The sequence below is a fragment of the Pollachius pollachius genome, assembly GCF_949987615.1.
Source record: "Pollachius pollachius genome assembly, contig: scaffold_27, whole genome shotgun sequence".
Lineage (NCBI taxonomy): Eukaryota > Metazoa > Chordata > Actinopteri > Gadiformes > Gadidae > Pollachius > Pollachius pollachius.
The window spans coordinates 1-27,563 of NW_027641399.1; the positions used below are offsets into that span (position 1 = coordinate 1).

At 45.5% G+C, this 27,563-nt stretch overlaps 2 protein-coding genes across 4 annotated transcripts; both read right to left on the reverse strand.

Moving 5' to 3' along the window:
* Positions 1 to 6,068: 6,068 nt before the first annotated feature.
* On the reverse strand, positions 6,069 to 8,159 carry LOC307091638 (neoverrucotoxin subunit beta-like; the record flags this gene model as incomplete). The annotated part of the gene is made up of 2 exons (XM_079759275.1): positions 6,069 to 7,268; positions 8,084 to 8,159. 2 exons carry the CDS (start codon positions 8,157 to 8,159, stop codon positions 6,727 to 6,729), a joined length of 618 nt encoding a protein of 205 aa, XP_079615401.1. The 3' UTR covers positions 6,069 to 6,726.
* LOC307091636 (protein NLRC3-like) lies at positions 7,140 to 27,439 on the reverse strand. Of its 3 annotated transcripts, none has more exons than XM_079759274.1 (13): positions 27,421 to 27,439; positions 21,725 to 21,821; positions 21,453 to 21,569; positions 21,233 to 21,299; positions 20,856 to 21,081; positions 17,783 to 19,559; positions 16,287 to 16,460; positions 14,465 to 14,638; positions 13,525 to 13,698; positions 10,531 to 10,704; positions 9,636 to 9,809; positions 8,307 to 8,455; positions 7,140 to 8,130 (listed from the first exon to the last, which is right to left on the reverse strand). In XM_079759274.1, exons 2-12 carry the CDS (start codon positions 21,805 to 21,807, stop codon positions 8,425 to 8,427), a joined length of 3,171 nt encoding a protein of 1,056 aa, XP_079615400.1. In that variant the 5' UTR covers positions 21,808 to 21,821; positions 27,421 to 27,439; the 3' UTR covers positions 7,140 to 8,130; positions 8,307 to 8,424. The 3 variants fall into 3 exon arrangements, with proteins under 3 accessions (XP_079615400.1, XP_079615399.1, XP_079615398.1); XM_079759273.1 differs by lacking the exon at positions 27,421 to 27,439 and adding an exon at positions 22,215 to 27,401 and having other exon boundaries at positions 21,725 to 22,160; XM_079759272.1 differs by lacking the exon at positions 27,421 to 27,439 and having other exon boundaries at positions 21,725 to 27,401.
* Between the last annotated feature and the right edge of the window lie 124 nt (positions 27,440 to 27,563).

Genomic DNA, 27,563 nt, shown 5'->3' on the forward strand with positions numbered 1-27,563 from the left:
GAGAGAGAGAGAGAGAGAGAGAGAGAGAGAGAGAGAGAGAGAGAGAGAGAGAGAGAGAGAGAGAGAGAGAGAGAGAGAGAGAGAGAGAGAGAGAGAGAGAGAGAGAGAGAGAGAGAGAGAGATAGAGAGAGAGAGAGAGAGAGAGAGATGAGAGAGAGAGAGAGAGAAGAGAGAGAGAGAGAGAGAGAGAGAGAGAGAGAGAGAGAGAGAGAGAGAGAGAGAGAGAGAGAGAGAGAGAGAGAGAGAGAGAGAGAGAGAGACGAGAGAGGAGAGAGAGAGAGAGAGGAGAGAGAGATTCACCGCGTCTCTCCCCTCTGATCGCGATTACGGGTCTCTAGTGATTACGTTAATCTCCCCACCACCCTGGAGCGAGTTTCGGGAAACGCTCCAAAGAAATTCCCGATTGGTTCGCAAGATCTATCGTGAGAATGATCAAACAAGCAAAGCGAGCGTTATCGGAAAACGAGGCCCTGGACTTCCAACAAAAAAATTAAAGAACAAAACAAGACATTTTCTTCCATTGTGATTGGGTGGGCAGGGCGCACATTTTGGTGGGCTGAGGCCACCCTTGCCCCTGGCTACCGCCGGCCCTGCTATAGACCTGACTCCAGCCCTATGGCCCTCCTGTGGGGGGCCCGGAGCCTCGCCGACCCAGCCACTACACCTTGGGGACCAGGACTCCGGAGCTGGCCCTCCCGCTGGGCCTGGACGTGAGTCTCTTCTGAGGAGGTCGCTGCTTTTACCGCGTTCTCCGAGTCTGCTTCATCCCGTCATGTGCTGCGGGCGGAACGCGTCCGTCGGCCCAGGTGCGTTTTGAGGCGTTTTACACACCTTGTTTTCACGGGTCCGTGCCCTTACGTCATCTAGCTCCATTCAGACTTTTTTTTCACTTTCTCCCAACTCCAGTTTAGAATCAGTAGGGAACGTGTCGCACGCAAGTTGATATGTGTTATGAGTGTCCACTAGACCACTAGAGATCCAGTTCAATCTAAAGAGATCCAACTCAATTTAAAGCCACTAGAGATCCACTTCAATCTAAAGCGATCCAACTCAATCTAATGCCACTAGAAGTAGAAGCACAGGAGACTCCTTTGGTGAAACTCGCTGTTCTGGTATCCGACCACTAGGGGGTGCCAAACTGGCGTTGTATGTAGGGGGTGCTAAACGGCCGCTTCCATCCTCCCCTACACAAAGTGTTGTAAACATCGCAAAGACAAGCTTTCGGTAAAGTAATTGATCAAATAAAAAAATGAATAAAGAAAAACCTCCACACTATACAAATAGTTCCTTAATTAGATTCAATCTGTTTTGACTGAAGCCTCGTTGCCCCCGGGGTCTCTGGGTTAGGGCATGCTGACTCCTAATCACGCCGCATCTGATTCACTGCCAAACCAGGAACCACCTGAGCAGGTGAAAGGGAATCTTTTGACCATTGATGACGCTATGGGGGGGGGGGTACCTGTTACGTTACACGTTTCGAGTTCGTATTAGGCATTTTAGAGCCCCCTGCAGGCCATTACTTGTATGCCGTCCTTTGTAGTTTCTTAATGTGTTCATTCTCATTGGCTGACAAGAGTCACATTGTTTTAGTCACGTGATCGGTCATTATTTTGGCAGCCATTTTGATCTGTCTTTTGAGCCAGCGATCCACACGGTGAAACATATCTTTCTTGTATCTCACGTCATCCATCCGTGTAAGCCTTGGAGAAGCTTTGTTTGTAAGTAACTTAATTCATCCATGTCTTATGTAATAATTTACGTTCATATTTCATTGTATTTCACAACTTATAAGTACATTTTTATAACCAATTTGCATATTGGTTCATTTCCAGTTTCACACTTCTAAACCTGCAACAACTCGTTCAACGACTATCAATAAATGGACATACAAGTGAATGTCGACAACATCCTTTACGGACTTCCATTATTGCTCCTGTCTTCAAGTTTTGTGGGGAAAAGTGTTTAGCTGTCTGGTGATGTGTGCATCGCTACACGCTCAGGTGCCAGAACAGTACCTTCTTAACATTGTTATTTTTTTCGTGTTTTAATTGGTTTTATTTCTTATGGGGATTTTCCCGCTGTGCAGGTTTTGAAGGTCTTTCGCTTTTTTTGGTCGGGAAGATCGTCTGCTGAGGAAAGGGATTTAGAGAATAAACAAGTTTTATGTGTTTATGTATCTGTCCGTCTCCCTTTCTCTATCTCTTTCACTATCCACCTCTAACCCCCCGAAATGTGTTAATTTGTAATGTACACACACACACACACTCACACACGTATCTTTCATCTGTAATTGCAGTGTTGCTGTTGTTTTGGAGAGCTAGCCGCTAGTTAGCGATGCTCTATTCTCCACTGTGGGAATTATGCATCGCACAAAACAAACACACAAAACCTTCTGTGTAATTACACACCCTGTCTTGGTGCAGGACGACACACAGACACACACACACACACACACACACACACACACACACACACACACACACACACACACACACACGCTCTCCGAATATAGTGAGGAAGAGAACAAACACTCAATAAGTGCCTACATTAAGATCCAGGACGCACAACATACAATAAGTGCGTACAACATACAATAAGTGTGTGGCAGTCTACCAGTATTATATAAGTAGTATCAGTGTCGATACCGATCTATGAATCTGTTCTTCAATGTACAAACATGCTCACAAACGTCCCTCCGAGCCCACCGCCCTTCCGTGCGAGTCCACCTCCGCCCCGGATGCGGAGATCCACTGGATCCTCCCCGGGCGTCACATCGCCAGCCACGCGGCGAACACCTCCAGTGTGTTTGTGTTCTTCAACGGCTCTCTGCGAGTACCGCAGGGTCTGCTGTCGGACAGCGGCTATTACAAAATGTGTCGCTGTAACCGACACGGTGTGGACACGCTCGCCATGGAGGTCAACGTGACCAGACACCCAGGCCGGGATGAGGAGAACGACGCAGAGGAAGTCGGCAAAGTCGCAGCAGTCGGCGTCCGGCCTCCGCATGAGGATTAAGGTGTGGACTGAGGAGTCCGTGGACGGATCCGGGGACGATCAAGGCAGGAAGTCGATCAAACCGGATGTCAGTAGACGCAGGGGTCCTATCCCAGGGAGGAGGGCGGCACATCCGTTCAGGACGACATGGAGGAGGCTGGCGGTGCCGCGGGAACCCATCCAGCCTCGCGTCGACGCCAGAAAGCCCGCGGCGGACGTGCGCCGGAGGGTCAACATGGAGAGCAACAAGATCGACCTGCGGAAATGGGCGGACATCCTGGCCAAGGTACGCGATAAAACCGGTCAGAGCGGCATCACGGCGGCGAACACGATCCGACAGACGCAAACGTCGGAGAAGAGTCTGACGTTTATCGGAAAGACCGCAAGAAGGGGAACGTGGAGGGTTCCGGAGAGGGCGAGACAATGCAGGAGGAGAGGAAGGAGGTCCTCCACATAACCACTACAACAAGAACTACAACAACACCGACCCGACGCACTTCAAAAGCACTGCAGACTACAAACCCAGCACGCCGAGCGTGACCGAGAGCAGACGCACAACCCATGTGACCTCAGACACGCGCACACCGCCATCCACGCGACCCCCGACCCCCGCAGAACACACAGCCCCCAGGCGGCGGCGGCGGTGGCGACGGGGTCTGGTAACACACAGTTAACGCACACACAGAGCACACAAGTGACTCCGAGCGACACACAGGGCACACACGTGATCCTGAGCGACACACGTGACCCTGAGCGACACACGTGACCCTGAGCGACACACAGGGCACACACGTGACCCTGAGCGACACACGGAGCACACACGTGATCCTGAGCGACACACGGAGCACACACGTGATCCTGAGCGACACACGGAGCACACACGTGACCCTGAGCGACACACGGAGCACACACGTGACCCTGAGCGACACACGGAGCACACACGTGACCCTGAGCGACACACGGAGCACACACGTGACCCTGAGCGACACACGGAGCACACACGTGACCCTGAGCGACACACAGGGCACACACGTGACCCTGAGCGACACACAGGGCACACACGTGACCCTGAGCGACACACGTGATCCTGAGTGACACACGTGACCCTGAGCGACACACGTGACCCTGAGCGACACACGGAGCACACACGTGACCCTGAGAGACACACAGGGCACACACGTGACCCTGAGCGACACACGGAGCACACACGTGACCCTGAGCGACACACAGGGCACACACGTGACCCTGAGCGACACACGGAGCACACACGTGACCCTGAGAGACACACAGGGCACACACGTGACCCTGAGCGACACACAGGGCACACACGTGACCCTGAGCGACACACAGAGCACACACGTGACCCTGAGCGACACACAGAGCACACACGTGACCCTGAGCGACACACGGAGCACACACGTGATCCTGAGAGACACACAGAGCACACACGTGACCCTGAGCGACACACGGAGCACACACGTGACCCTGAGCGACACACGGAGCACACACGTGACCCTGAGCGACAAACGGAGCACACACGTGACCCTGAGAGACACACGTGACCCTGAGCGACACACGGAGCACACACGTGACCCTGAGCGACACACGGAGCACACACGTGACCCTGAGCGCGCCGGTCACACACACCAGAGCTGGTGCCGTGCAGCACACGACTCAAAGCCCCCAAGGCTCGGCGCAAATCCCCCGAGAGGAGAACCGGCCCCCGCCCCCCGCCCCCTCGCTAACCCCGACCTGCAGACCCGCATCCCCCCCCCCCAGCACCACATCTGGACCACAGAGCCGTCTCACTCTCTGGCAGACGAACACAAACAGAGCCAGCAGCCGCGGCGGTGTAACCCACGGCGACTCGTCCCGGGGGCGCCACGGCAACGAGACCGACACAGACGCAGACGTCGGGATAGTCACGACACGAGACGCAACACACCCGCCGCGAGAGGGGGGAGGGAGGCCCAGAGGGGCGAGGGTTGGGAGGAGGGAGGGGGGAGGGAGGGGTCGCTGCCGCCACTGAGGTAATCGGGGTCCCCCTGGAGGAATCCAGGGGGTTGGCCAGGGATTCGCCGAGCGGTTGGCCGCTCATCACGGAGACGCCGGCGCTGGTACGAGGGAGGGGGGGAGAGAGGGAGGGGGGGAGAGAAGGAGAGAGAGATGGGGGAGGGAGGGAGGAGAGGGGGGATGGAGGGGGAGAGAGTCTCTTATCCTCACTATCTCTGTTGTATTCAGGGAATGGGTTAACCTAGCGATTCTTAGTGCTTGGCACTTGGTTCTAACATCCTTACTGTACCGACAGAGATATATTGTTGTTTCTTTCTTCTTTGACTTATTGTAGGTGCATGCTAAATGCCTTTAATGTAAAATGTAAATGTCGCAGCAAAGTTCAGAAGCGCAGGAATGAGAAGACATTAAAGGTCCCATGGCATGCTACTTTATGGATGCTTTTATATATTTGTTAGTGGGCCCTTAATACAGTATTTGAAGACGTTCAAGAAATTCAGCCTTGTTGCAGGATTACAGCCACCACGAGCCAGTCCCACAATGAGCTCTCCACAACCGTGACGTTTTTAGAGGCGGGTCCAGGAGGAGGGTGGGGGTGTGGCCCTGAGCAGCTTGGGGCCACGGTACCATGCGCTCTGTTTACAGTGGATGTATCGCAATGGCGAGGCGCACACAGCCTTTGGCCGTGTTCTGTAAATATTCTAGAACACTCCGGGTGCTCCGGCGGGAGTCCTGGAGCTCTATTTTTAAATAATATCATTATATATAGATATCTATATCATATAATATATATTATCAGGGCCAAAAGCTGTGTGCCTCCAGAAGATTTTATGAATCTTAATAAATAAAATAAATAGTAATAGTGTATCGAAATAGTATTTGTGAGAGGACGACCGCAAACAGAGCCCACAACGAACGAACGACGAACACAAAATTAAATTATTATATAATATAATAATTTATAATTTCTGATTAATATATTATTATTCTTAAGGCGCTTATTGAAGCATTATTTACTAATAAAACACAAAATCATCGGCTGAACAAACGAGAACATTCAGTTGGATCCACCGAGTTGTTTATTGCAATTATGCTTCATTAACAAATACAACAGAAAAATAGTCCCTTACATGTACACAATAAACAGGAGGACTAAAACAATAGAAGCAGCAGACTTTACAAATCATCAACAGGTGTGCACATATCTTTAATAACTGAACATGTTCTGCGGACGCTTGGTTCCCATCAGAACACGAAAAATCAAGATTCAGTCTTAAGCCATTTACAACATGCAACATTATCCCATAGATCTCTTGGTTATTATGAATAAAATATAAAATCTGCTTTAAATCAGGTCGTGAATCAGGATTATGTGACTTTAGGGGGAATTAATGGGAGTCAATGGAGGCTGAGGGAGGAACGTCCTACCTGAAGTACTGTCAATAGGCGATAGGGGGTGCTAATGTCCCTTTACAGAAAAATAGTCCCTTACATGTACACAAAAAACACAAGGGCTAAAACAATAGAAGCAGCAATATATGCTGTATATATGTGTGTCTGTATGTCTGTTTGTGTGTGGGTGTGTGTCTATGTGTGTTTGTGTGTATGCGTATGTGTATGTTTGTGTGTGTGTGTGTGCGGTCCTCCTCCCCACCGCCTTTTTTTTTTTTCAACCACAGAGGGCAGAGACCACTGAGGACCCCCCCTACCGCTGAGGGATCACAGAGACGCTGCCCCCCCCCACCATAACCCCACCCCCGGGAGGAGGTCCTCCTGGGTGAAGGAGGACCAGAAGGTGTGGAGGTGTGTCAGTGTGTCTGAGGACCCTCCTCCACCTGGGGACACTCTGTAGAAGGACAGAGAGCCAGCAGGCCGGTCCAGATACACTCCTACTCTGGTGGAGCCAGCGGGGGGGAGAGGGAGGTCTGTTCTCCTACCGTTGTACTCGGCAGAGTAACGACCATCATAACAATGAAGACACCAGGACTTGTTGTCCTGTCCAAGCCCCCTGTCAGGACTCCATCCTCTCCTTGTGATTCCTCTGTATGTCACTCCTATCTCAACAGGTCCTTCCCACTCTACCTCCCAGTAACAGCGGCCAGTCAGAGCCTCTCTACCCAACACCTGGGCCCAGGAGTCAAATCTCTCTGGGTGATCCGGATACGACTGGTCCTCTCCAACCAGCGTCACCTTCCTGTTGTCCTCAGACAGAGAGAGTCGTCTGTGGGCCGTGTTGGGGTCCAGTGTGAGTTCACAGGCATCTGAGGGAGAACCAGACATGATGAGCTGCTGAACCGCTCTTCATCCTCATCATCATCATCATCATCATCATCATTAGTACTGTTCTCCTGCGCTCTTCTTCTCTTTATTCTCCTTCAGACTCTTTTTGTGATCGCTCTCTCTTCTTCAAACATTAACATAGAAAGACAAAATATCATATGATAGGTACTATATTGGAATCATGTGCTGTATATTTTCTAAGCAATAGGACACATTGTGTTTAAGATAATTAAAGTTAAAGTTGATTGGAAATCCCATGTGTGTGTGAGTGGCTGTCCCAATCAAAACATTGAAATGAGGACAAATGTATAAAGTGCATTTACTCCCTCAATATTTACTTTACATTAACATATCATACATCAAAATGTTTGTTATGATGAGCTTATTACACCCATGAAATACCTAAATAATATTTGTAATATCTTCCAAGATATTCCACTTTTGGATTTCTCAATACACATACATGTCACTCAACCTCCAAAGGGACACCTGTGTAAAGAACAGACTGAAGGAGCTGAGCTCACATACAGGCTGGAGATGGACTGATGAACCATAGAACTGGTTCATTTATTATAGACATGTACTCAGACATACACCTACTCACCTACACATACATATACACATCACTGGGGGCACTTGGCTAGGATTCATATCTATATCATCATACACACACAGACAGGCTGGAAATTAACTGTCAAAACGTGTATGTATGTATGTATGTTTACATGCATGTATGTATGTATATAGATATGTATGTATATATAAATACATATACATAAACGAAACAAACACTAACACTTCTTTAGAGCTGGTTTCAGCCTCCACACTCCACCGTGCTCCACACTGGGGGGGAAACAAAGTGAGAGCAGCATGTTGAAACATTCACCTTCATCATCTGCCGTCTCATCACTTTCTACACAACATGAGTGACAGCTGCATCTTCAAACCACTTCATCTAGCAGCGGCTTGAATCCTCGTAGGAGACTTTGTCCCTGAGTGGTGAGCTGTCCTCTCCATACCTGAGAGTGTCCAGTGTCCAGCGTGGATCCTCCAGTCCAGCAGAGAGCAGCGCAGCTCCAGAGTCTCCTGGGTGATTGTAGCTCAGGTCCAGCTCTCTCAGATGGGAGGGGTTGGAGCTCAGAGCTGAGGCCAGAGAAGCACAGCCTTCCTGTGTGACCAGGCAGCCAGACAAGCCACACACACACACACACACACACACACACACACACACACACACACACACACACACACACACACACACACACACACACACACACACACACACTTTATTATATTTATTCTGGTTGAGAGCAGTTCATACTAAAGTAACCACATTTATAAAGTGTATTCATTCCATTTGGAGGACAAGGAGAACAGGAAGAGGAAGTGGGGAGATGACATCATCACAGACATCAGAACTTCCTTCACTTGGATGTGCAACTCTAACCAAACACACTTGGATGTGTGTTTGGTTAGAGTCAGGAGAAGTCCGCTGTGTTTGGTACGCTGAGACCGTTTCTTCACAGGTTCTAACATTGTGTAGAACCAGGGAGAGTTTTGTCAGCAGGCAAAAGAGCAACAGAAATGCATCAAACATGAGCAGCACTACACCAAACTAATGTGAAGTTAATAAAGTCCATCTTTAATGTTCAATATGATTCACTTTACCACGGCCAGTGATGTTCTATGGTGAGGTGTGCATTATATTCAGATCACAGCACGGCTAAAGCCTCGTCCCCATGTCTACGCTAATGACAACTCCTCAGTGCACATCAACTGACCAGAGTTACAAAACATATAACATAACATACTAGTAGTTAACAGGTCAAGCCCTAACCCTCACATCAGCAGGCCAGACTTACATAACCTATAACAAACATAACATACTAGTAGTTAACAGGTCAACCCCTTATGGAAGAAATTAAAGATTACATTTTTATGGCAAACTATGATTATTAATAGGTCTATATATCTAATAGTAGAAAGCATCTAAAACACCTCCAAGGCTTGACACAGCGCCAGAGAGTCTGGGGTCAAGGCATGCTGACCTCAACCTGGTGTTTTAGATTAGTTGTTGTTGCTTAAAGGAATTTATGACTGACCGGTCGTGGGTGGACATCTCATATGGGAAACAGCTTAGTTTGTGAGTTAGAATTAGTTAGTTGAAGTGATAGAACTCGGTTATTTTCAACCACACCCTAACCCTCACATCAGCGGGGTAGAGTTACATAACATATAACATGCATACCGTTTTGTATGTTCTTTTCAATAATGGTCCAACTAGTCATTGACCATCCCTTACATATTAAACAACCCCAAGACCCAGTTTGAAGAGGCTGAAAACTGACCTGAGAGTTTCCAGTGTACAGTGTGGACTCCCCAGTCCAGCAGAGAGCAGCTTCACTCCTGAATCCTGCAGATCATTGGTACTCAGGTCCAGCTCTCTCAGACTAGAGGAGTTGGAGCTGAGAACTGAGGCCAGAGCTTCACAGCATCTCTCTGACAGATCACAGCCCTTCAGCCTTCACACAAAATAAAGAGAACAGGTTAGGAACTGTGATTAAAATAACTTACATCTTCAACTTATTACATAATGAAGAAATTGTGGTTATTAAATATTGGATCTAAAATGTATTACTATATGAAAGTTGTTGTAAAGGGGTGGCAGTAGCTCAGGAGGTAGAGCGGGTTGCCTGGTAACCTGAAGGTTGCTGGTTCAATCCCCGGTTCCTCCTAGCTGAGTGTTGAGGTGTGTGTGTGTGTGTGTGTGTGTGTGTGTGTGTGTGTGTGTGTGTGTGTGTGTGTGTGTGTGTGTGTGTGTGTGTGTGTGTGTGTGTGTGTGTGTGTGTGTCAATAGTTAGAAAAGCGCTATATAAATGCAGTCCATTTGCTTTGCAGTGTTTGAAAATCGTTCTGCATATTAGTATTACTTTTTGTTGCAGTATTATGCATATTATGTATTGTATTGTAATACATGTTGTTAATTCATCTAAAGCAATGTTTTGTATATAATTAGAAGTTTTATTCCAATATTATGCATATTGTGTTTTGAGGAGAATAAATATCATAGCAATCAGGAAAACACTTTGCAAGCACGAGAACTAAGACATTATTTGTGCGCTTGGGGGTGTCAGTTGCCTGCCGCTTCACTTTACGTGCACTCTTTTATGGATGTAAATCTGCTAAATGTCTTCTGATATTGAACCTTGTGGTGTAACTGTTTGACTATTGGGTAAAACTGACCTGAGAGTTTCCAGTGTACAGTGTGGACTCCCCAGTCCAGCAGAGAGCAGCTTCACTCCTGAATCCTGCAGATCATTGGTACTCAGGTCCAGCTCTCTCAGACTAGAGGAGTTGGAGCTGAGAACTGAGGCCAGAGCTTCACAGCATCTCTCTGACAGATCACAGCCCTTCAGCCTTCACACAAAATAAAGAGAACAGGTTAGGAACTGTGATTAAAATAACTTACATCTTCAACTTATTACATAATGAAGAAATTGTGGTTACTGAAATATGGTGTAAAATGTAGAACAATAAGATAGTTGTTTTGCAGCGTTTGAAAAGTCGTTTTGTATATTAATATTACTTTTTGTTGCAGTATTATGTATATTATGTATTGTAATGTTATCAATTAATCTAAAGCGATGTTTTGCATATAATTAGAAGTTTTATTCCATCATTATGTATAGTGTGCTGTGAGGAGAATAGACATCACAGCGTTCAGGAAAACACTTTGCGAGCACGAGAACTAAAGGTACGGCCACACTGAACGCGTTGCGCGCGTAGGATTAGGCCTAACCTGCCACTTCATCATTGTGTGTCACAAAAATTGTTCAACGCGCCTTACGCGCCTACGGAGCTAGATAAGCCCGCCCAAAACGTATTTTCCCCCGCTCCTTTTCTTTTGCTCCACAAACATGGCTTAGATCACCACCATCGCTGCGCTGTATTTGTTGTTGGGGTTCGAGGAGAGCAGTGTTGGGCAAAATAACCTGCTGAGCACATCACATGTACATTATAAATATAGCTAACTCCTACCCTAGCTTAATGAGCACATCACATGGCAGTCACCTTATAATATAGTCAACTTTTAACACATAACACATACATGAGAATATTGTCAGGTCAGGGCCGGAGCCAGGGCCCCATTTCTCCTCCCGGCAGATGGTAGACACTCAGACAATGCACCAGTCATCCTCAAGAACGGGAGGACCACAACAGGAGATGCTACACATACATGAGAATATAGTCAGGTCAGGGCCGGAGCCAGGGCCCCATTTCTCCTCCCGGCAGATGGTAGACACTCAGAGAATGCACCAGTCATCCTCAAGAACGGGAGGACCACAACAGGAGATGCTCTGAAGCTCTCCGCCGTGAGGAGGAACACAAGAAGATATACATGCATACACTAGTGCCTGGGAGCCAAGGTCAAGTAAAAACACACAGAACCACACACATCTCAAACGCACACACCTCATCACGAGGAGATACAGTATAAGACTGTATCACTCTGAGACTCTTCACCTTCTTCTGAAGCAGACCTTCCAAGGAGGCGAAGCTCCGGACAAACCATCAGCGCTGATTAGGGACTTAGACATATTCGATTTCTCACGCTTATGACTCTGTATAACCGTTGCCACTTTACTTAATAAATCCAAGGTCCTCGTGCCGACAGACTTTATTACCTCTCCGTCTCATTTCATCTGGTCCAGTAACTAAACAGACCGTTTTTCCCTTCAGCAGGAAACTCAAACGCCGTCGTGTTTGGGTGCATGACATCCTCCGTAGGCGCTCACAGCTGGGTGAGTTTCACCACCTCCTCCAGGAACTCCGCCTGGATGACGGCCGGTTCCAGCGGTATTTTAGGTTGACTGGGGCCATGTTCGATGACCTGCTAGCCCGGGTTGGTGCCAGGATCTCCCGTCAGGACTAGAGGTGGATTCAATGATTCGTTTACGTGAACCAGTTCGCGTCAGTCAGTTCGCCAAGATGAGTCGTTCGCGAATCGTTCGTTCGTTCGTTCAGCCCAGTTTCCGGTTCAGTCCAGTTTCCGTTTCCGGTAGCGGTGAATCGCATCATGCAATGAACCCATTGCATGGTTCTCAGCTGAGTCAGTCAGACTCAGTGCTACCGGAAACTCGACTGAACTGGTTCAGTCGAGTTTCCGGTGAATCGAATGGCGAATCGAATCACTTTATCCTGAAAGTTGAGTCAATATCGTTAATTTTATATATTAAAAAAATACCCGAGATAAAGGAACAATGTGAAACCCTAACCCTAAAATGTAAACACCAGGCTACTTGACAAGAAAATGTAACGGACCACCTGAGGCTTTACTTCACCTCAGAGATAATGCGTTAGTTAATAATGATATGCCTTGCGGCATATCATGCGGCATCACCTGCGCATAGTGCTGCTGCGTAGGCCTACATGGACGTTCCAAGTATGTTTACTTCATGTATCGTTGAAGCTAACTAAGTAAAGCCTAGTTATAACTATAACCTGCTCCTGGTGCAGTGCAAGCAACAGTGTGTGCCGTGAGTCGCCTCGGTCCCTCGTCTTGCTGAACGAACTGTCTGCGAGTCGTGGGTCTGGGAGGAGTCAATTCTGAGTCACGAACGACGCGAACGAGACGACCGACGCGAACGAGACGACCGACGCGATCGACGCGAACGAGAGAGAAGAACCAGTTCGGATCGTTCGTTCTAACGATTCGTTCGTTCGAACGAATCAGTTCGCGACCGAACCACCTCTAGTCAGGACACCAACTACAGGCGCTCCATATCAGCTGCGGAGCGCCTGTCCTCCGTCGCTCTGCCGGTGACGTCGGTTCAAGCTCAACGCTAATTGGCTATCGCGGCTAAGCGTCACGCGTAGAAGCATAAAATGTTCCATTTTTTGAACTCTGCGCATAGATGTGTTGGGCACGTAGGTGCGTTGGGCGGGTTATTTAGGTGCGTAAAATGCGTCTAACGCGCCTAAAGCGCTACTTTAGCGGGTGTAACGCATCTACTCCCTAAACCAATGGTTCCCAATGCAACAATGCACATTTTCTACGCCTTTGACGAGCATGAAGCGTTCAGTGTGGCCATACCTTTAGACAGCATTTGTGCGCTTGGGGGTGTCAGTTTCGTGCTGCTTCACTTTACGTGCACACTTTGATGGATCTAAATCTGTTAAATGTCTTCTGATATTGAACCTTGTGGTGTAACTGTTTGACCATTGGGTAAAACCGACCTGAGAGTTTCCAGTGTACAGTGTGGACTCCCCAGTCCAGCAGAGAGCAGCTTCACTCCTGAATCCTGCAGATCATTGGTACTCAGGTCCAGCTCTCTCAGACTAGAGGAGTTGGAGCTGAGAACTGAGGCCAGAGCTTCACAGCATCTCTCTGACAGATCACAGCCCTTCAGCCTTCACACAAAATAAAGAGAACAGGTTAGGAACTGTGATTAAAATAACTTACATCTTCAACTTATCACATAATGAAGAAATTGTGGTTATTAAATATTGGGTGTAAAATGTGTAACTATATGAAAGTTGTTGTTAAGGGCAGCAGTAGCTCAGGAGGTATAGCGGGTTGCCTGGTAACCTGGAGGTTGCTGGTTCAATCCCCGCTCCTCCTAGCTGAGTGTTGAGGTGTGCTTGAGCAAGGCACCTGACCCTAACTGCTCCCGACGACCTGGCTGTCGCCTTGCATAGTTGACTCCACCGTGTGTGTGTGTGTGTGTGTGTGTGTGTGTGTGTGTGTGTGTGTGTGTGTGTGTGTGTGTGTGTGTGTGTGTCAATATTGTGAAGCGCTTTGGGTGGCTAATGGTTAGAAAAGCACTATATATTTGCAGTGTTTGGAAATTATTTTTTGTCTATTAATATTACTTTTTGTTGCAGCATTATGTATATTATGTATTGTATGGTAATACATGTTATTAGTTCATCTAAAGCAATGTTTTGTGTATAATTGGAAGTTTTATTCCAATATTATGTTTATTGTGTTTTGAGGAGAATAAATATCATAGCGATAAGGAAAACACTTTGCGAGCACGAGAACTAAGACAGCATTTGGGATGTCAGTTGCTTGCTGCTTCACTTTATGTGTGCACTTTTATGGATGTAAATCTGTTAAATCCCTTCTGATATTGCACCTTGTGGTCTAACTGTTTGACCATTGGGTAAAACTGACCTGAGAGTTTCAAGTGTACAGTGTGGACTCCCCAGTCCAGCAGAGAGCAGCTTCACTCCTGAATCCTGCAGATCATTGGTACTCAGGTCCAGCTCTCTCAGACTAGAGGAGTTGGAGCTGAGAACTGAGGCCAGAGCTTCACAGCATCTCTCTGACAGATCACAGCCCTTCAGCCTTCACACAAAATAAAGAGAACAGGTTAGGAACTGTAATTAAAATAACTTACATCTTCAACTTATTACATAATGAAGAAATTGTGGTTATTCAAATTGGATGTAAAATGTATAACAATAAGATAGTTGTTTTGCAGCGTTTGAAAAGTCGTTTTGTATATTAATATTACTTTTTGTTGCAGTATTATGTATATCATGCATTGTAATGTTATCAGTTAATCTTAAGCGATGTTTTTTAGATAATTTGAAGTTTTGCTCCAATATTATGTATATTGTGTTGTGAGGAAAATAAACATCATAGCGATCAGGAAAACACTTTGCGAGCACGAGAACTAAAGGTACGGCCACACTGAACGCGTTACGTGAGTATGATTAGGCCTAACCCACTGCTTCATCAATGTGTGTCACAAAAATGGTTCAACGCGCCTAACGCGCCTACGATGCTAGATGAGCCCGCCCAAAACTTATTTTCCCCCGCTCCTTCTCTTTTGCTCCACAAACATGGCTGAGATCACCACCATCGCTGCGCTGTATTTGTTGTGGGAGGGTTTTTGTTTTTGTCTGGATGACGGCCGGTTCCAGCGGTATTTTGGGTTGCCTGGGGCCATGTTCGATGACCTGCTAGCCCGGGTTGGTGCCAGGATCTCCCGTCAGGACACCAACTACAGGCAGTCCTGTAGTTGGTAAGCGTCACGCGTAGGAGTGTAAAAAGTTAAATTTTTTGAACTCTGCACGTACGTAGGTGCGTTGGGCACGTTATTTAGGTGTGTAAAATGCGTCTAACGCGCCTAACGCGCTGCTTTAGCACGTGTAACCCATCTACGTGCCCAAATCAAAGGTTCCCAATGCAAAAATGCGGATTTTCTATGCCTCTAACACCCGTAACGCGTTCAGTGTGGCCGTACTTTTATTGATGTAAATCTGTTAGGTGCGTTGGGCGCGTTATTGCCACGTAAATTAAGCACATAAGATGCATTTCCCCCACATAGCCACATGGGTTCAGGATCAAACACATAAGTTGTAATTACTTTACATAGCCACAAGGGGAGCAGGACCCAACATACAAGCTGCAATAACTACTCCAGCCACAGAAGGCAGCATCTTTAGACAGATGAGGAGGGCGGAGCCAACACATAGGCCACGCCTACTTGATACAAACGCAGAGCGGGAGCCAGAAGAGGTCAGAAACCAATGGCAGACACGTTGGTAGCTCCGTGCCTAGAAGATTGGTCGCTCCACGCGTGTGTTGAATACAATTCCCCTCCTTTTGCTTCATAGTTACCATACCGAAATACTTTAACAAATAAAGTGAGTTAAAAGCAATCCAGTTTAGACTACTTTCTTCAAGAACACGGCATTATTTAGGTGCGTAAAACACGTCTAACACGCCTAACGCGCTGCTTTAGCGCGTGTAACACATCTACGCGCCTAAACCAATGGTTCCCTATGCAAAAATGCAGATTTTCTACGCCTCTAACGCGCTTAACACGTTCAGTGTGGCCGTACCTTTAGACAGCATTTGTGCGCTTGGGTGTGTCAGTTGCGTGCTGCTTCACTTTACGTGCACACTTTTATGGTTGTAAATCTGTTAAATGTCTTCTGATATTGAACCTTGTGGTGTAACTGTTTGACCATTGGGTAAAACGGACCTGAGAGTTTCCAGTGTACAGTGTGGACTCCCCAGTCCAGCAGAGAGCAGCTTCACTCCTGAATCCTGCAGATCATTGGTACTCAGGTCCAGCTCTCTCAGACTAGAGGAGTTGGATCTGAGAACTGAGGCCAGAGCTTCACAGCATCTCTCCGACAGATGGCAGATATTCAGCCTGCTCACACAATAAACACCATATGTTAGGAAGTGTCATGAAAATTACCTATATCTTTTACTTTAAACTTAATGAAGGACGTGTGTATCAACCAATAACGTTATAACAGCCAAGAACTTAATAGTTTAAATTTAATAAAGCTTATAACGTAATAATTTAAATGTAATAAAGCCAATAACGTAATAACTTGCCAACAATGTAATAAAATTGTTGAGCCAATAACGTAATAACTTTTTGCCAATAATGTAATAACTTATTACGTTATTGGCTGCTTGTATTAAATAAATACTTTGAAAATGTAATAACTGAGCCAATAACGTAATAAATGAGGTATCACTGTATTTTATTTTCAATTTCTGGAGAGAAGCTGTCACACTTGACAGTTTGAATTTGGATTTATATGCAACTATTAGGGTTCCGTTATTAAACTCCGTGCATCCAACTCCGTGACCACGCAGACAATTCAACGGAGTCGTGAGCTTTTCGAAGCTCTACTATAGCGGAACCTTAGAGTTACATATAAATCCAAATTCACTCTTTGCTCCTGTAAGGCATCCTCTGGAGGGGGGTATGAGGTTGGAGGGGTAACTGTAAGGTCAGATATTTAAGCGTGTGACGCAAGATACAATAACAAGGCTAAGTGTGACTGTTTCTCTCCAGAAATTGAAAATAAAATACAGTGATACCTCATTTATTACGTTATTGGCTCAGTTATTACATTTTCAAAGTATTTATTTAATACAAGCAGCCATTAATGTAATAAGTTATTACATTATTGGCAAAAAGTTATTACGTTATTGGCTCAACAATTTTGTGATAACTCAGTGATAACTCATATATTACATTATTGGCTCAGTTATTACATTTTCAAGGTTTTTTTTTTATACAAGGCAAATAACGTAATAACCAGCCAATAATGTAACAAGTTATTACATTATTGTTTCAACAACTTTATCACACTATTAGCAAGTTATTATGTTATTGGCTTCATTACATTTAAATTATTACGTTATTGGCAATTATTATGTTATTGGCCGTTATTGCTTGCTACAACGTGTGAAAAGCTGTAATAAAATATGTTTTATTAATTGAACTACATTTGATCCTTAAATGTTCATTTAATAATCTGTGTAACTTTTACTTTTAACATAATTAAGTTATTGTCTTCATCTTTATTAGAAAAGTTGGTTAGTTGGTTTATTGTAATACATGTTATTAGTGAACCTACAGATATGTTTTGTTAGTTATATCTTATATATTCTACTATCAGGTGTATTGTGTTGTGTATTGTGTGTGTCATACATCATTATGAGTAAACCTACAGAGATCTCTTGGAGGCTTTGATCACTGGCAGCAGCCTCAGAAAACCCTCCTCTGAAGCTTTGTATTTCTTTAGGTCAAACATGTCCAGCTCCTCTTCTGATGTCAGTAAGATGAAGACCAGAGCTGACCACTGAGCAGGAGAGACATGTGTTTTGAAGAGACTTCCTGATGTCAGGGACTGTTGGATCTCCTCCACTAGAGAACGGTCGTTCAGCTCATTCAGACAGTGGAACAGATTAATGCCTCTCTCTGGAGAGAGATTACCACCTAACTTATCCTTGATGTAAGACACTGTTCCCTTGTTTGTCTGTGAGCTACTTATTGTCTGTCCCAGCAGACCTCGTAGGATAATCTGATTGGTCTCCAGAGAGAGGCCCAGAAGGAAGCGGATGAACAAGTCCAGGTGTCCGTTCTCACTCTGTAAGGCCTTGTCCACAGCGCTCTGGTAGAGGAGGAGTTCATCTTCCCTGGAGGTTGGTGGTTCTTCTGAGAGCAGATTGACACCATTATGGATGAAGGACCAAAACACATAAAGGGCAGCCAGAAACTCCTGGATGCTCAGATGGACAAAGCAGAACACCTTGTCCTGGTACAGCCCACACTCCTCTTTAAAGATCTGGGTGAACACTCCTGAGTACACTGAGGCTGCTCTGATATTGATGTCACACTCTGCCATATCTGCCTCGTAGAAGATCAGGTTGCCTTTCTCCAGCTGGTTAAAAGCCAGTTTTCCCAGAGAAACAATGATCTCCCTGCTCTGTGAAGTCCAGCGTGTATCTGTTTCAGCAAACGAATGATACTTCCTGTCCCCCTGTATGGACTGAACCCTCAGGAAGTGGCTGTACATCTGAGTCACGGTCTTGGGCGTCTCTTCTCCTATCTGGGATGTTTTGAAAAAGTCCTCCAGGACTGTAGCAGTGATCCAACAGAATACTGGGATGTGACACATGATGTGGAGGCTTCGTGATTTCTTGACGTGGGAGATGATTGTCCTGGCCAGCGTCTCATCTTTGAATCTCTTCCTGAAGTACTCCTCCTTCTGTTGGTCGGTGAACCCTCTGACCTCTGTCACCATGTCAACACAATGAGCAGGGATCTGATTGGCTGCCGCAGGGCGTGTGGTTATCCAGATGCGAGCAGAGGGAAGCAGGTGGCCCCTGATGAGGTTTGTCAGCAGCATGTCCACCGAGGTGGACTTTGTGACATCATTCCATATCTTGTTGTTCTGGAAGTCCAGAGGAAGTCGACACTCATCCAGTCCATCCAAGATGAAGACAACTTGGAACCGATCGTATCTGAAGATTCCTGCTTCTTTGGTCTCAATAAAGAAGTGATGAAGAAGTTCCACCAAGCTAAAGTGTTCCCCTTTCAGTAAATTCAGCTCTCTGAAAGTGAGGAGAAATGTGAAGTGTATGTCCTGGTTGGCTTTTTCTTCAGCCCAGTCTAGACTAAACTTGTGTGTTAAGATGGTTTTACCAATACCGGCCACTCCAGTTGTCATTATTGTCCTGATTGGTTTATCTTTTTCCAGGTTAAAGATGTCTTCACATTTGATCGGTGTTTCCTCCTTGACTGGTTTCCTGGAAGCAGTTTCAATCAGTCTGACCTCATGTTCCTTGTTGACCTCTCCACTGCCTCTCTCTGTGATGAAGATCTCTGTGTAGAACTCATTCAGAGGTGTTGAATGACCTGCTTTAGCGATTCCCTCAAACACACACCTGAACTTCTTCTTCAAATGAGACTTGATTTTATGTTGGCACTCAACAGCAGCAGGTCCTAAATGAGAAAAAAACAGACATCAGTTAGCGGATGTTGGCATCAGTCAATATTTCCTGTAGAATTATCAATTTCATGATATTTAGTGGCTTCATACCTTGGTCAGAAAAGCTGGTTGTGACAATGACTGCATGTTACAGATTCAAAATGCTCAGGACCTTTCGGTTTTTCCATAGCAATATGATTGGACTGATGATAATAACAATGATAGTGAAATGGTGTAAAATGAAATGCTGATATGACAAGATAGTGTTGCATCTCTTCCACTGAGTTATTCTGCTGTTGATCTGCAGCTTATGTTTAATATTAATAATAATAATAATTACATTGAATAACATTTTATTTCAAGGCCCCTTTCATGACACCCAAGGTCGCCTTACAGTTCATAAAACAACAAACATCAAAAAAGGCAAGAGCTGCATCGCCAACATCATGATCAAAACAAGACATGAGACCCAGGTAGGAGGGGGTAAGAACAGTGAGGAAACCCAGGTAGGAGGGGGTAAGAACAGTGAGGAGACCCAGGTAGGAGGGGGTAAGAACAGTGAGGAGACCCAGGTAGGAGGGGGTAAGAACAGTGAGGAGACCCAGGTAGGAGGGGGTAAGAACAGCAGTGAGGAGACCCAGGTAGGAGGGGGTAAGAACAGCAGCACAACGGGGATACGAGGGGAACCCACGGAAGGGGGTCATTACAGCGAGCAGGCCAGTGGGAACACATGTGTTTTGAGGAGAGTTTGAATGTTGTCAGGGTGTCTCTTTCAGTACTGCTCAGAGCCCTAGCACCCACGGTGCTGAGAGCCCTAGCACCCACGGTGCTGAGGCGGGAGGTCGGGACGGTGAAGACCAGCTGAGGATGACGAAGGGAGCGGCAGGGCCTGTCCTCCTGGAGGAGGTCGGGGAGATAAGTGGGGGCCACGTTGTGGAGGGCTTTGTCGGTGAGCAGAAGGGTTTTAAGGTCAATCCGGTGTTGGACACTGAGCCAGTGTAGTTGGACGAGAATGGGGGTGATGTGGTCGGGGGATTTGGTGCTGGTAATGATGATGTTTAACATTCTTTAACCTGAGACCCCCACCATTACCCTACATATCCGGATCAAACCATTTAACCTGATACCCCACAACAACCCTACATACTGGATCAAACCATTTAACCCCAAAGAGGAAAGATTTTCTCCACATAGAAGTATGAAACGTATAAGTCTCACACTATGTCATTTAGTCTGAAGAGAACAAATAATCTCCAGCTACTCATCAAAATGTGTATTTCTTCTCTGTTTTCAAGATAAGAGTCTCTTACCGCCCCCCAGTGTGTCGGCCAGTTCCTCCTGGTTCATCTCCATCAGGCAGAGCTTTGTGATGTCCACCACTCCCTCTATGGCGCGCCTCCTCTGCTCCTCCTCCTTACCATCCACCTCCTCCTCCACTCTCTGACCCTCTGAGCATTGTGGGTAATCTGAGAAGAGATCCCTCCAGAGCTTCTTCAGCTCCTTGTCTAGAAAAGCGTGTGCGTTCTCCTCAGCCCTCTGGAACAGAACAAACATCAAGGAGAACTTTACTCTGAACTAACTGAGACATCAGAAGCATCTGTCCTGGATCCACGTCCCGCTGGACAAGAGATGCTTTCTGATGTCCACGGAGAGCTGAAGTTAAATGTCTTGGTGGACATTTACACACCTTGATCAGCTCTGTTTGATGCTGCTGTAGAGACTGAGCGCTGGTAACCTTTGACCTCTTCTGGTGTCTGTGGGGAACACACACACACACACACACACACACACACACACACACACACACACACACACAATTATATTTCGCCAGACTTGTAGACGTCAGTATCAGTAGAGTCTGATAACAACCAACTGGTTCGTTTTCCTCGTGTGTTTAAAACCCCTACCTCTTATTTCTGGAGGGGCATCCATCTTTAAAGTCCAATGGTGTACCCATAGAGCAGTCACTCTTCATGGAGACACAGCTGGGTCCAGGGGAGTCTGCTCTCTGCTGCTGCTCCGGGCTTCAACACACACACACACACACACACACACACACACACACACACACACACACACACACACACAGCTTTAACTCAGACTAATGATGGAGTCATGATGTATCACTGCTGAGCTCTGAGATGGACAACAGTCACAGACAGAGAGATCCTCTTCTTACCTCTTAGCTTTGCTCCTGCGGCCATGTTCCCCAGACAGAGTGGTCTTAGAGGCAGGACCCCCCTCCCCTCTCTCCTCATCCATAGTAGACTGGAGACCTGGACACAAACACAACTCCATACTGTTTCTACTGCCATTCGGCGTTGGTTTACTCTCTGCTTTTATATGAGCTGTGTATTCCGCTCACAGGAGGCCGTTGTCTCTGTTAACTTTGGACAAGACGCAGATTCATAGACCTTCTCAATCCCAGACGTTTCTCATATACTCTTTAATAACGTATCATCATTCAACACAGAAGGTCTCAAAACGCTACAAAATGTGTGATAAGGTCAAGTTCACCGTGTGGATATCATACCAACTGCTCCCTGTGCTGGTTAAACCGCTCTGAAGGCAGGACCATACATGGACTTCCTCATGTGGTGACATCACAACCAGATCTGTGAGGCAGGCCCACAGAGAACAAGACCCGGTAAGAGAAGACGTTTAAACACCTTCACAAAGCAAGATGGCCGTCTTCCTGTCTAAATAATGTTATCATAATACTGCACCACAAATATAACAGCTGTACATTCTGTCCTAAGTAAAAATGGAAAATGCCATCTCTCGTTCGGTTGTTTAGAACAGTTGCCAGGACAACGTGACGTTTTCTAAACATCCCCGTCTCTCAGCAGTCTTGTTAAAGTAGCCTCAGGGTGCGGAACAAACATTACCATGGACATTAGAAATTATTGTTCTAAACCAACGTCCAGTGATACCGTAGCAGCAGCAGCCCCTGCCAATGACCTGTCAAATGTTTCAGCTCAGTGAGATCACCTTGATGTGCTGGTGCTAGTGCTAACTAGCCTGCCTCGGCTAGCTAGGCTGCAATGATAATTACTCCTTTCACACGAAATAGATTAGCAGCGTTGCTTAAAATGTCAGAAATCCGTTTTTCTGATGGCGATTCTGTCTCAGCCAATATTGTACAGTGTTGTGTGTTACCAAATGTTACCTTAAATTAAATGTTGAGGTCCACTGAACATCATGAAGAGGTAAAAAATATCCATGTCTGACATATCGGTTATTTTAAACTCAAACTTTATTAACGATTTAGATAAGAAATGTACAGATATCGAGTTGCTGCATTCGCTGTTTGACCAGCAGCCAACATGTTACCGATGTTACCGATGCGTGGCGGGTGCTAGACCGTCTTGTTTACTTTCAGCTTGCGTCCATATCCACATTCATTGAACTTTGACCCCTTTTTAAATGAGTTCTACCAGAGTGATAGATGCGGACAAACCTCTAAAACAATGTAGTACTTATTTGTGTGCATATGTATAATACTTCAGTGCATTATCCTTATTATTTTAAATTAAAATAAAATTAAATAGATAATGATAATGCACTGATATTTCAGTCAGTGAGTAGGCCTAATGATGTTGTTAATCTAGATGGATTCATTTAAAAAAAATATATTATTTTGATCTACTTTTAGCCCTAGTTGCATTAATTATATTATCTGATATTATATTATATATATTTAAATTAGATTGTATTATATCATATCATATTATATAGTCCAAATTTTCATGAGTCTACTTTGTTACACAGATGAGTCAGGTGAAATCAGGGAAGAGGCAGAAGAGACGTCACAGCAAGGGACAGCCAGTGGAATTGCTAGGTGTTTGATCCCAGAAGGAGACCAAAACAGGGCAGTGGAAGAACAGGCCAAGCTAGGGCCAGCAGGAGGAATGGCAGGGTGTGACCTAGGATCTCCAGAAAGTGGTCCGGAGCAGGTGCGCCTGTCACAATATCCCTTCAGCCAGTTTGGATCTCAGAAAAGAGCTTTCAACAAAAATTGGTTTGAGCAATTCAAATGGCTTGAGTATTCTGCGGAGGGCAATTCTGCATTCTGCTTTTCCTGCCGTGTATTTGGAAAAGCAGAATACACGCATTAATAAAGATTCACTCAGTGGATCTGGTTTTTCCAACTGGAAAAGGGCTTTGGATACATTCCGGGAGCATGAAAAGAGTACCTTCCATGTCTCAACCATGTCCTTCTGGCATGGCTTCAAAACCACAAAGAGCAAAGGAGATGTGATAACCCAGCTTCATGCTACAAATGCAGCTGAAATTTTAGAAAGAAGAGAATACCTTCGGCGAATTGCAGCCATCACCACCTTCCTTGGCAAACAAGGAATTCCATTTAGAGGCCATGATGAGCAAGAGTCTAGCCTTAATCAAGGCAACTTCTTGGAATGCTTCAAGTTCCTTAACGAATTCGATCCTTTTACAAAATTACACACCAAGTTCAGCTGCCACCTATCTTTCTAATTTTTCCCAAAATGAGATGATCACAAGTGTTTCAAGAGAGGTTACAGGGAACATAGTGAAGCAGATTAAGGCGGCAGGAATGTACTCTGTAATGGCAGAGGAGGCCAGAGACGGACACACTGAGCAGCTTGCTGTGTGTGCGTTTCGTGACCAAAGAGGACCAAGTCACAGAAGGTTTTCTGGGGCTAAGGAAAGTGAAGGGATTTGATGCCAAGTCCATTACAGATGCAATTGAGGAACTGCTGCAGTCACACACGTTGGGAGGTCTGCTGTGTGTTGCCCAGGCTTATGACGGTGCATCCGTCATGAGTGGAGAAGGGGGGGTGTGCAGGCCTGCTTCAGGGAGCTACACCCTGAAGCAGTATATGTGCACTGCTATGCACACCAATTGAATCTTGTTTTGTGCTATACATGCAAAGCAGTACCAGCGGCTTCCAAGTTCTTTGAGCTGTTGGAAAATCTGTACACCACTTTCAGTACTTCCCTAGTGAACCACGACAAGTTCCTAGAAGTACAGAAAGAACTTGGATTAACACCATCTGAACTGGTGCAGCTCTCCACCACACGATGGGCATGCAAGCTGAGGTCTATCAAAGCTGTGCTGAGAAACCTTCCTGCCATCCTGTCCTGCCTCAGCTCAACGAAGACCTCCATGAACAAGGGGATCCTATCAAACCTCTGCAGGCCAAAGACGATGTACATGCTGCTCATGTTTTCCAAACTCCTTGGAATAACGGAAGGATTACACAGGTATCTTCAGGGGGAAAGTGTGGACTTGGGCAAAGCTGCCCAGTAAGAAATGGCAGTACATCAGACTTTGAAACGGCTCCGCACAGATGATAGTGCTGAGGAGATGTTCAGAAGATCCATGGTCTTATGCGAGGAACATCATATTCAGCTTCCAGCTGGTCCCAGACAAAAGCAAAAACGCTTTGGTGATTTTGTGGTGGAGTCAGCCTGTGGATCAACCTCAAGCATAACCAGCTCAGATGATTTCAAATGTCAGCTTTTTTATCCATGCCTGGACAGGATGTTGGAGGAGCTCACCTGTCGGTTTTCAAGTGTGGGAGAAGAGGTTATGTCAGGTATTCAAGCCTGCAACCCAACATCTGAGGTCTTTCTCTCTGAAGATTTCCTCAAAAACCTTGCCCGCCATTACAAGATTGAGCTGAGGTCAGAAGAAGTTCTGGTGGGTACAACATTAATCAGGAGAAAGATGGAAACACACTTCACACTTGGCTTAGGAGCACTATGGGGCAAGAAAGGCTCAACGACCTGGCCGTTATGATGATTGAAAGAGAAAACGTGTCCGTCATAAGCAGGGATAGCGTAATTGACAGGTTTGCTAATCTCAAACCACGCAGTTACAGCCTTATGTTGCCACCACAAAACTAAGATAATCACTGCGGTAGGGTAGACAATAGTTGATATGGAGTGTGAAGAAGAAATTAAATGAGTAGTGTAAGAATCCATAGAAGAACAGACAGATAAGAGAAAAAAAATGGGGTCGGAATAAGATGAATCATTTTTAGACTTGATTCCTTCAGTTAAAACATTTTGGCTCAGCTTTAATACAGTTAATTGAATCAGTCTCTCACCATAATTCATTCAATATTTTATTCATTCATTCAGTCATTCAATTTGTTCTCATTTACAATAAAGAGATGTACCAACTAAGGAATGTGAATCTTGTTTCACAATACTTTGCATTTGTAATATGTTTTCTTTCCATTAAATAGAGTCGCCTTATCGGAGAAACCTTTCAGTCTCTTCCTTTTTTTTAAATAAAAAATAAAAATGGCATTTAACATGACAAGGCACTTTGAATCTACTGAAAGTTAGTCTCAAATTATAAGTCTCAATTTTCCCATTGTAGTTTACATAAAAATCTCTAGAAGTCAATAGTTAAGTGGTTATTATTTCTTTCCATTAAATAGTATTGTCTTGAGCAGGCCCTGCAACTGAAAAGGTAGGCTATGAATTAGAAGAGATTTAGGATTTGCTAATGTCCAGCAGGTCACCCTAAAATGGACTAGAATGCAGGAAATTGCAATTTAGAAATTCAAACTTTTCAGGGGGAGGATCCCCAGACCCCCCTCTGGGCTAAGCCCCGGATGTACACAAAGTCTGGCTCCGCCTCTGGACTCCATGCTGGAAGGTTCTGGGTTCGATCCCCAAAGCCCACAGTCTAACATGTATCATTCTACAGAGCAGAAATCTTAAAAATGTTCAACCGACTGATAAGATTCAAAGTTATTCATATTTATGATCTATTACAGATAAGAGTGGACTACAGTATCTTAATCTTCTTCCTACAGTGATAAAGTCAGCCAAACCAAACCATCCGACTCATAACAAGGAAATGGTGAACCAACCAGTTGGACCAGTTCCCCTCCCAGTTCATACTCCTCCCAGACTAACCTCTTATAGGCGGCTGATCCATGACCTCATTCAGTGATGAATAGTAATCACTGTTTTAAATATGAAGTTTGCACAGAGAGCTCTGAGCTCTGTCCACTCTGAGTACAGAATACTCAGTGGACAGAGTACTCAGAGTGGACAGAGTACTCAGAGTTCACACACACACACACACACACACACACACACACACACACACAAAAGAAAAAAAGGCACAAACGGTCTACTCTTCTGCAGTCTGTGATTCATTCAACACCGGTGGTAGTAAAGTGGATCATTTTGCTAGGTCCGTTTTGAAACGCTCGAAAAGGTGCACTGCAGCACCACCTGCTGGTGAGAGGATGTCAGTGTGATTGGCTGAGCTGAAGAACACTAACCAGTCGTCACCAGTGACTTCTGTGTTGAGGAGGTCGTGGCAGTGTTAATTGACCTTGAAGGTCATATCCCTCTCATACAAGTCATGCTCTCAGATATAGAGTAGGCCTACACTACTGCAGAATGATGCAGGCCCACAGAGAACAACACCCAGTACAAGATGACGTTTAAACACCTTCACTAACCAAGATGGCCGTCTTCCTGTTGAAATAATGTAATAATGATACCGCACTACACTAACAACTGTCCATTCTATCCTCAGTACCTTTAAAGGTAACACAGGACTTTTGATCAAGAACCAATACTGAATCTGACAAAACAGTCATTATTAACCTCAACCTGACGCTTGACTCAAGGCTGAAAGTTTCTGGGTTCGATCCCCAAAGCCCACAGTCTAACACGTAGCATTCTACAGAGCAGGAATCTTCAAAATTATTCAATAGTAATTTTGACAAATAGCAATGTATCCATACATTGACTAACGTTTTTAACCATGTGGTTTTACAGGAAACTAACTATCAACCTATTGATAAGACTAAAAGTTATTCATATTTATGATCTATGATGGATCAGAGTGGACTACAGTACCTTAGTCGTCTTACTGCTGTGATGAAGTGAGCCACAAAAAAAAAGTATGACTCATATCAAGGAAATGATGTCCAACCAGTTGGACCAGTTCCCCTCCCAGTTCATACTCCTCCCAGACTCTGCTTTTATATGAGCTGCGTTTT

Coding starts and splice junctions, on each gene's coding strand:
- LOC307091636 (XM_079759273.1), bottom strand. CDS start 21,843: ATGGAGTTGTGTTTGTGTCCAGGTCTCCAGTCTACTATGGATGAGGAG. Junction 21,570..21,724: donor CGCAGGAGCAAAGCTAAGAG/GTAAGAAGAGGA, acceptor TGTGTGTTGAAG/CCCGGAGCAGCAGCAGAGAG. Junction 10,705..13,524: donor TGTACACTGGAAACTCTCAG/GTCGGTTTTACC, acceptor TTTTGTGTGAAG/GCTGAAGGGCTGTGATCTGT.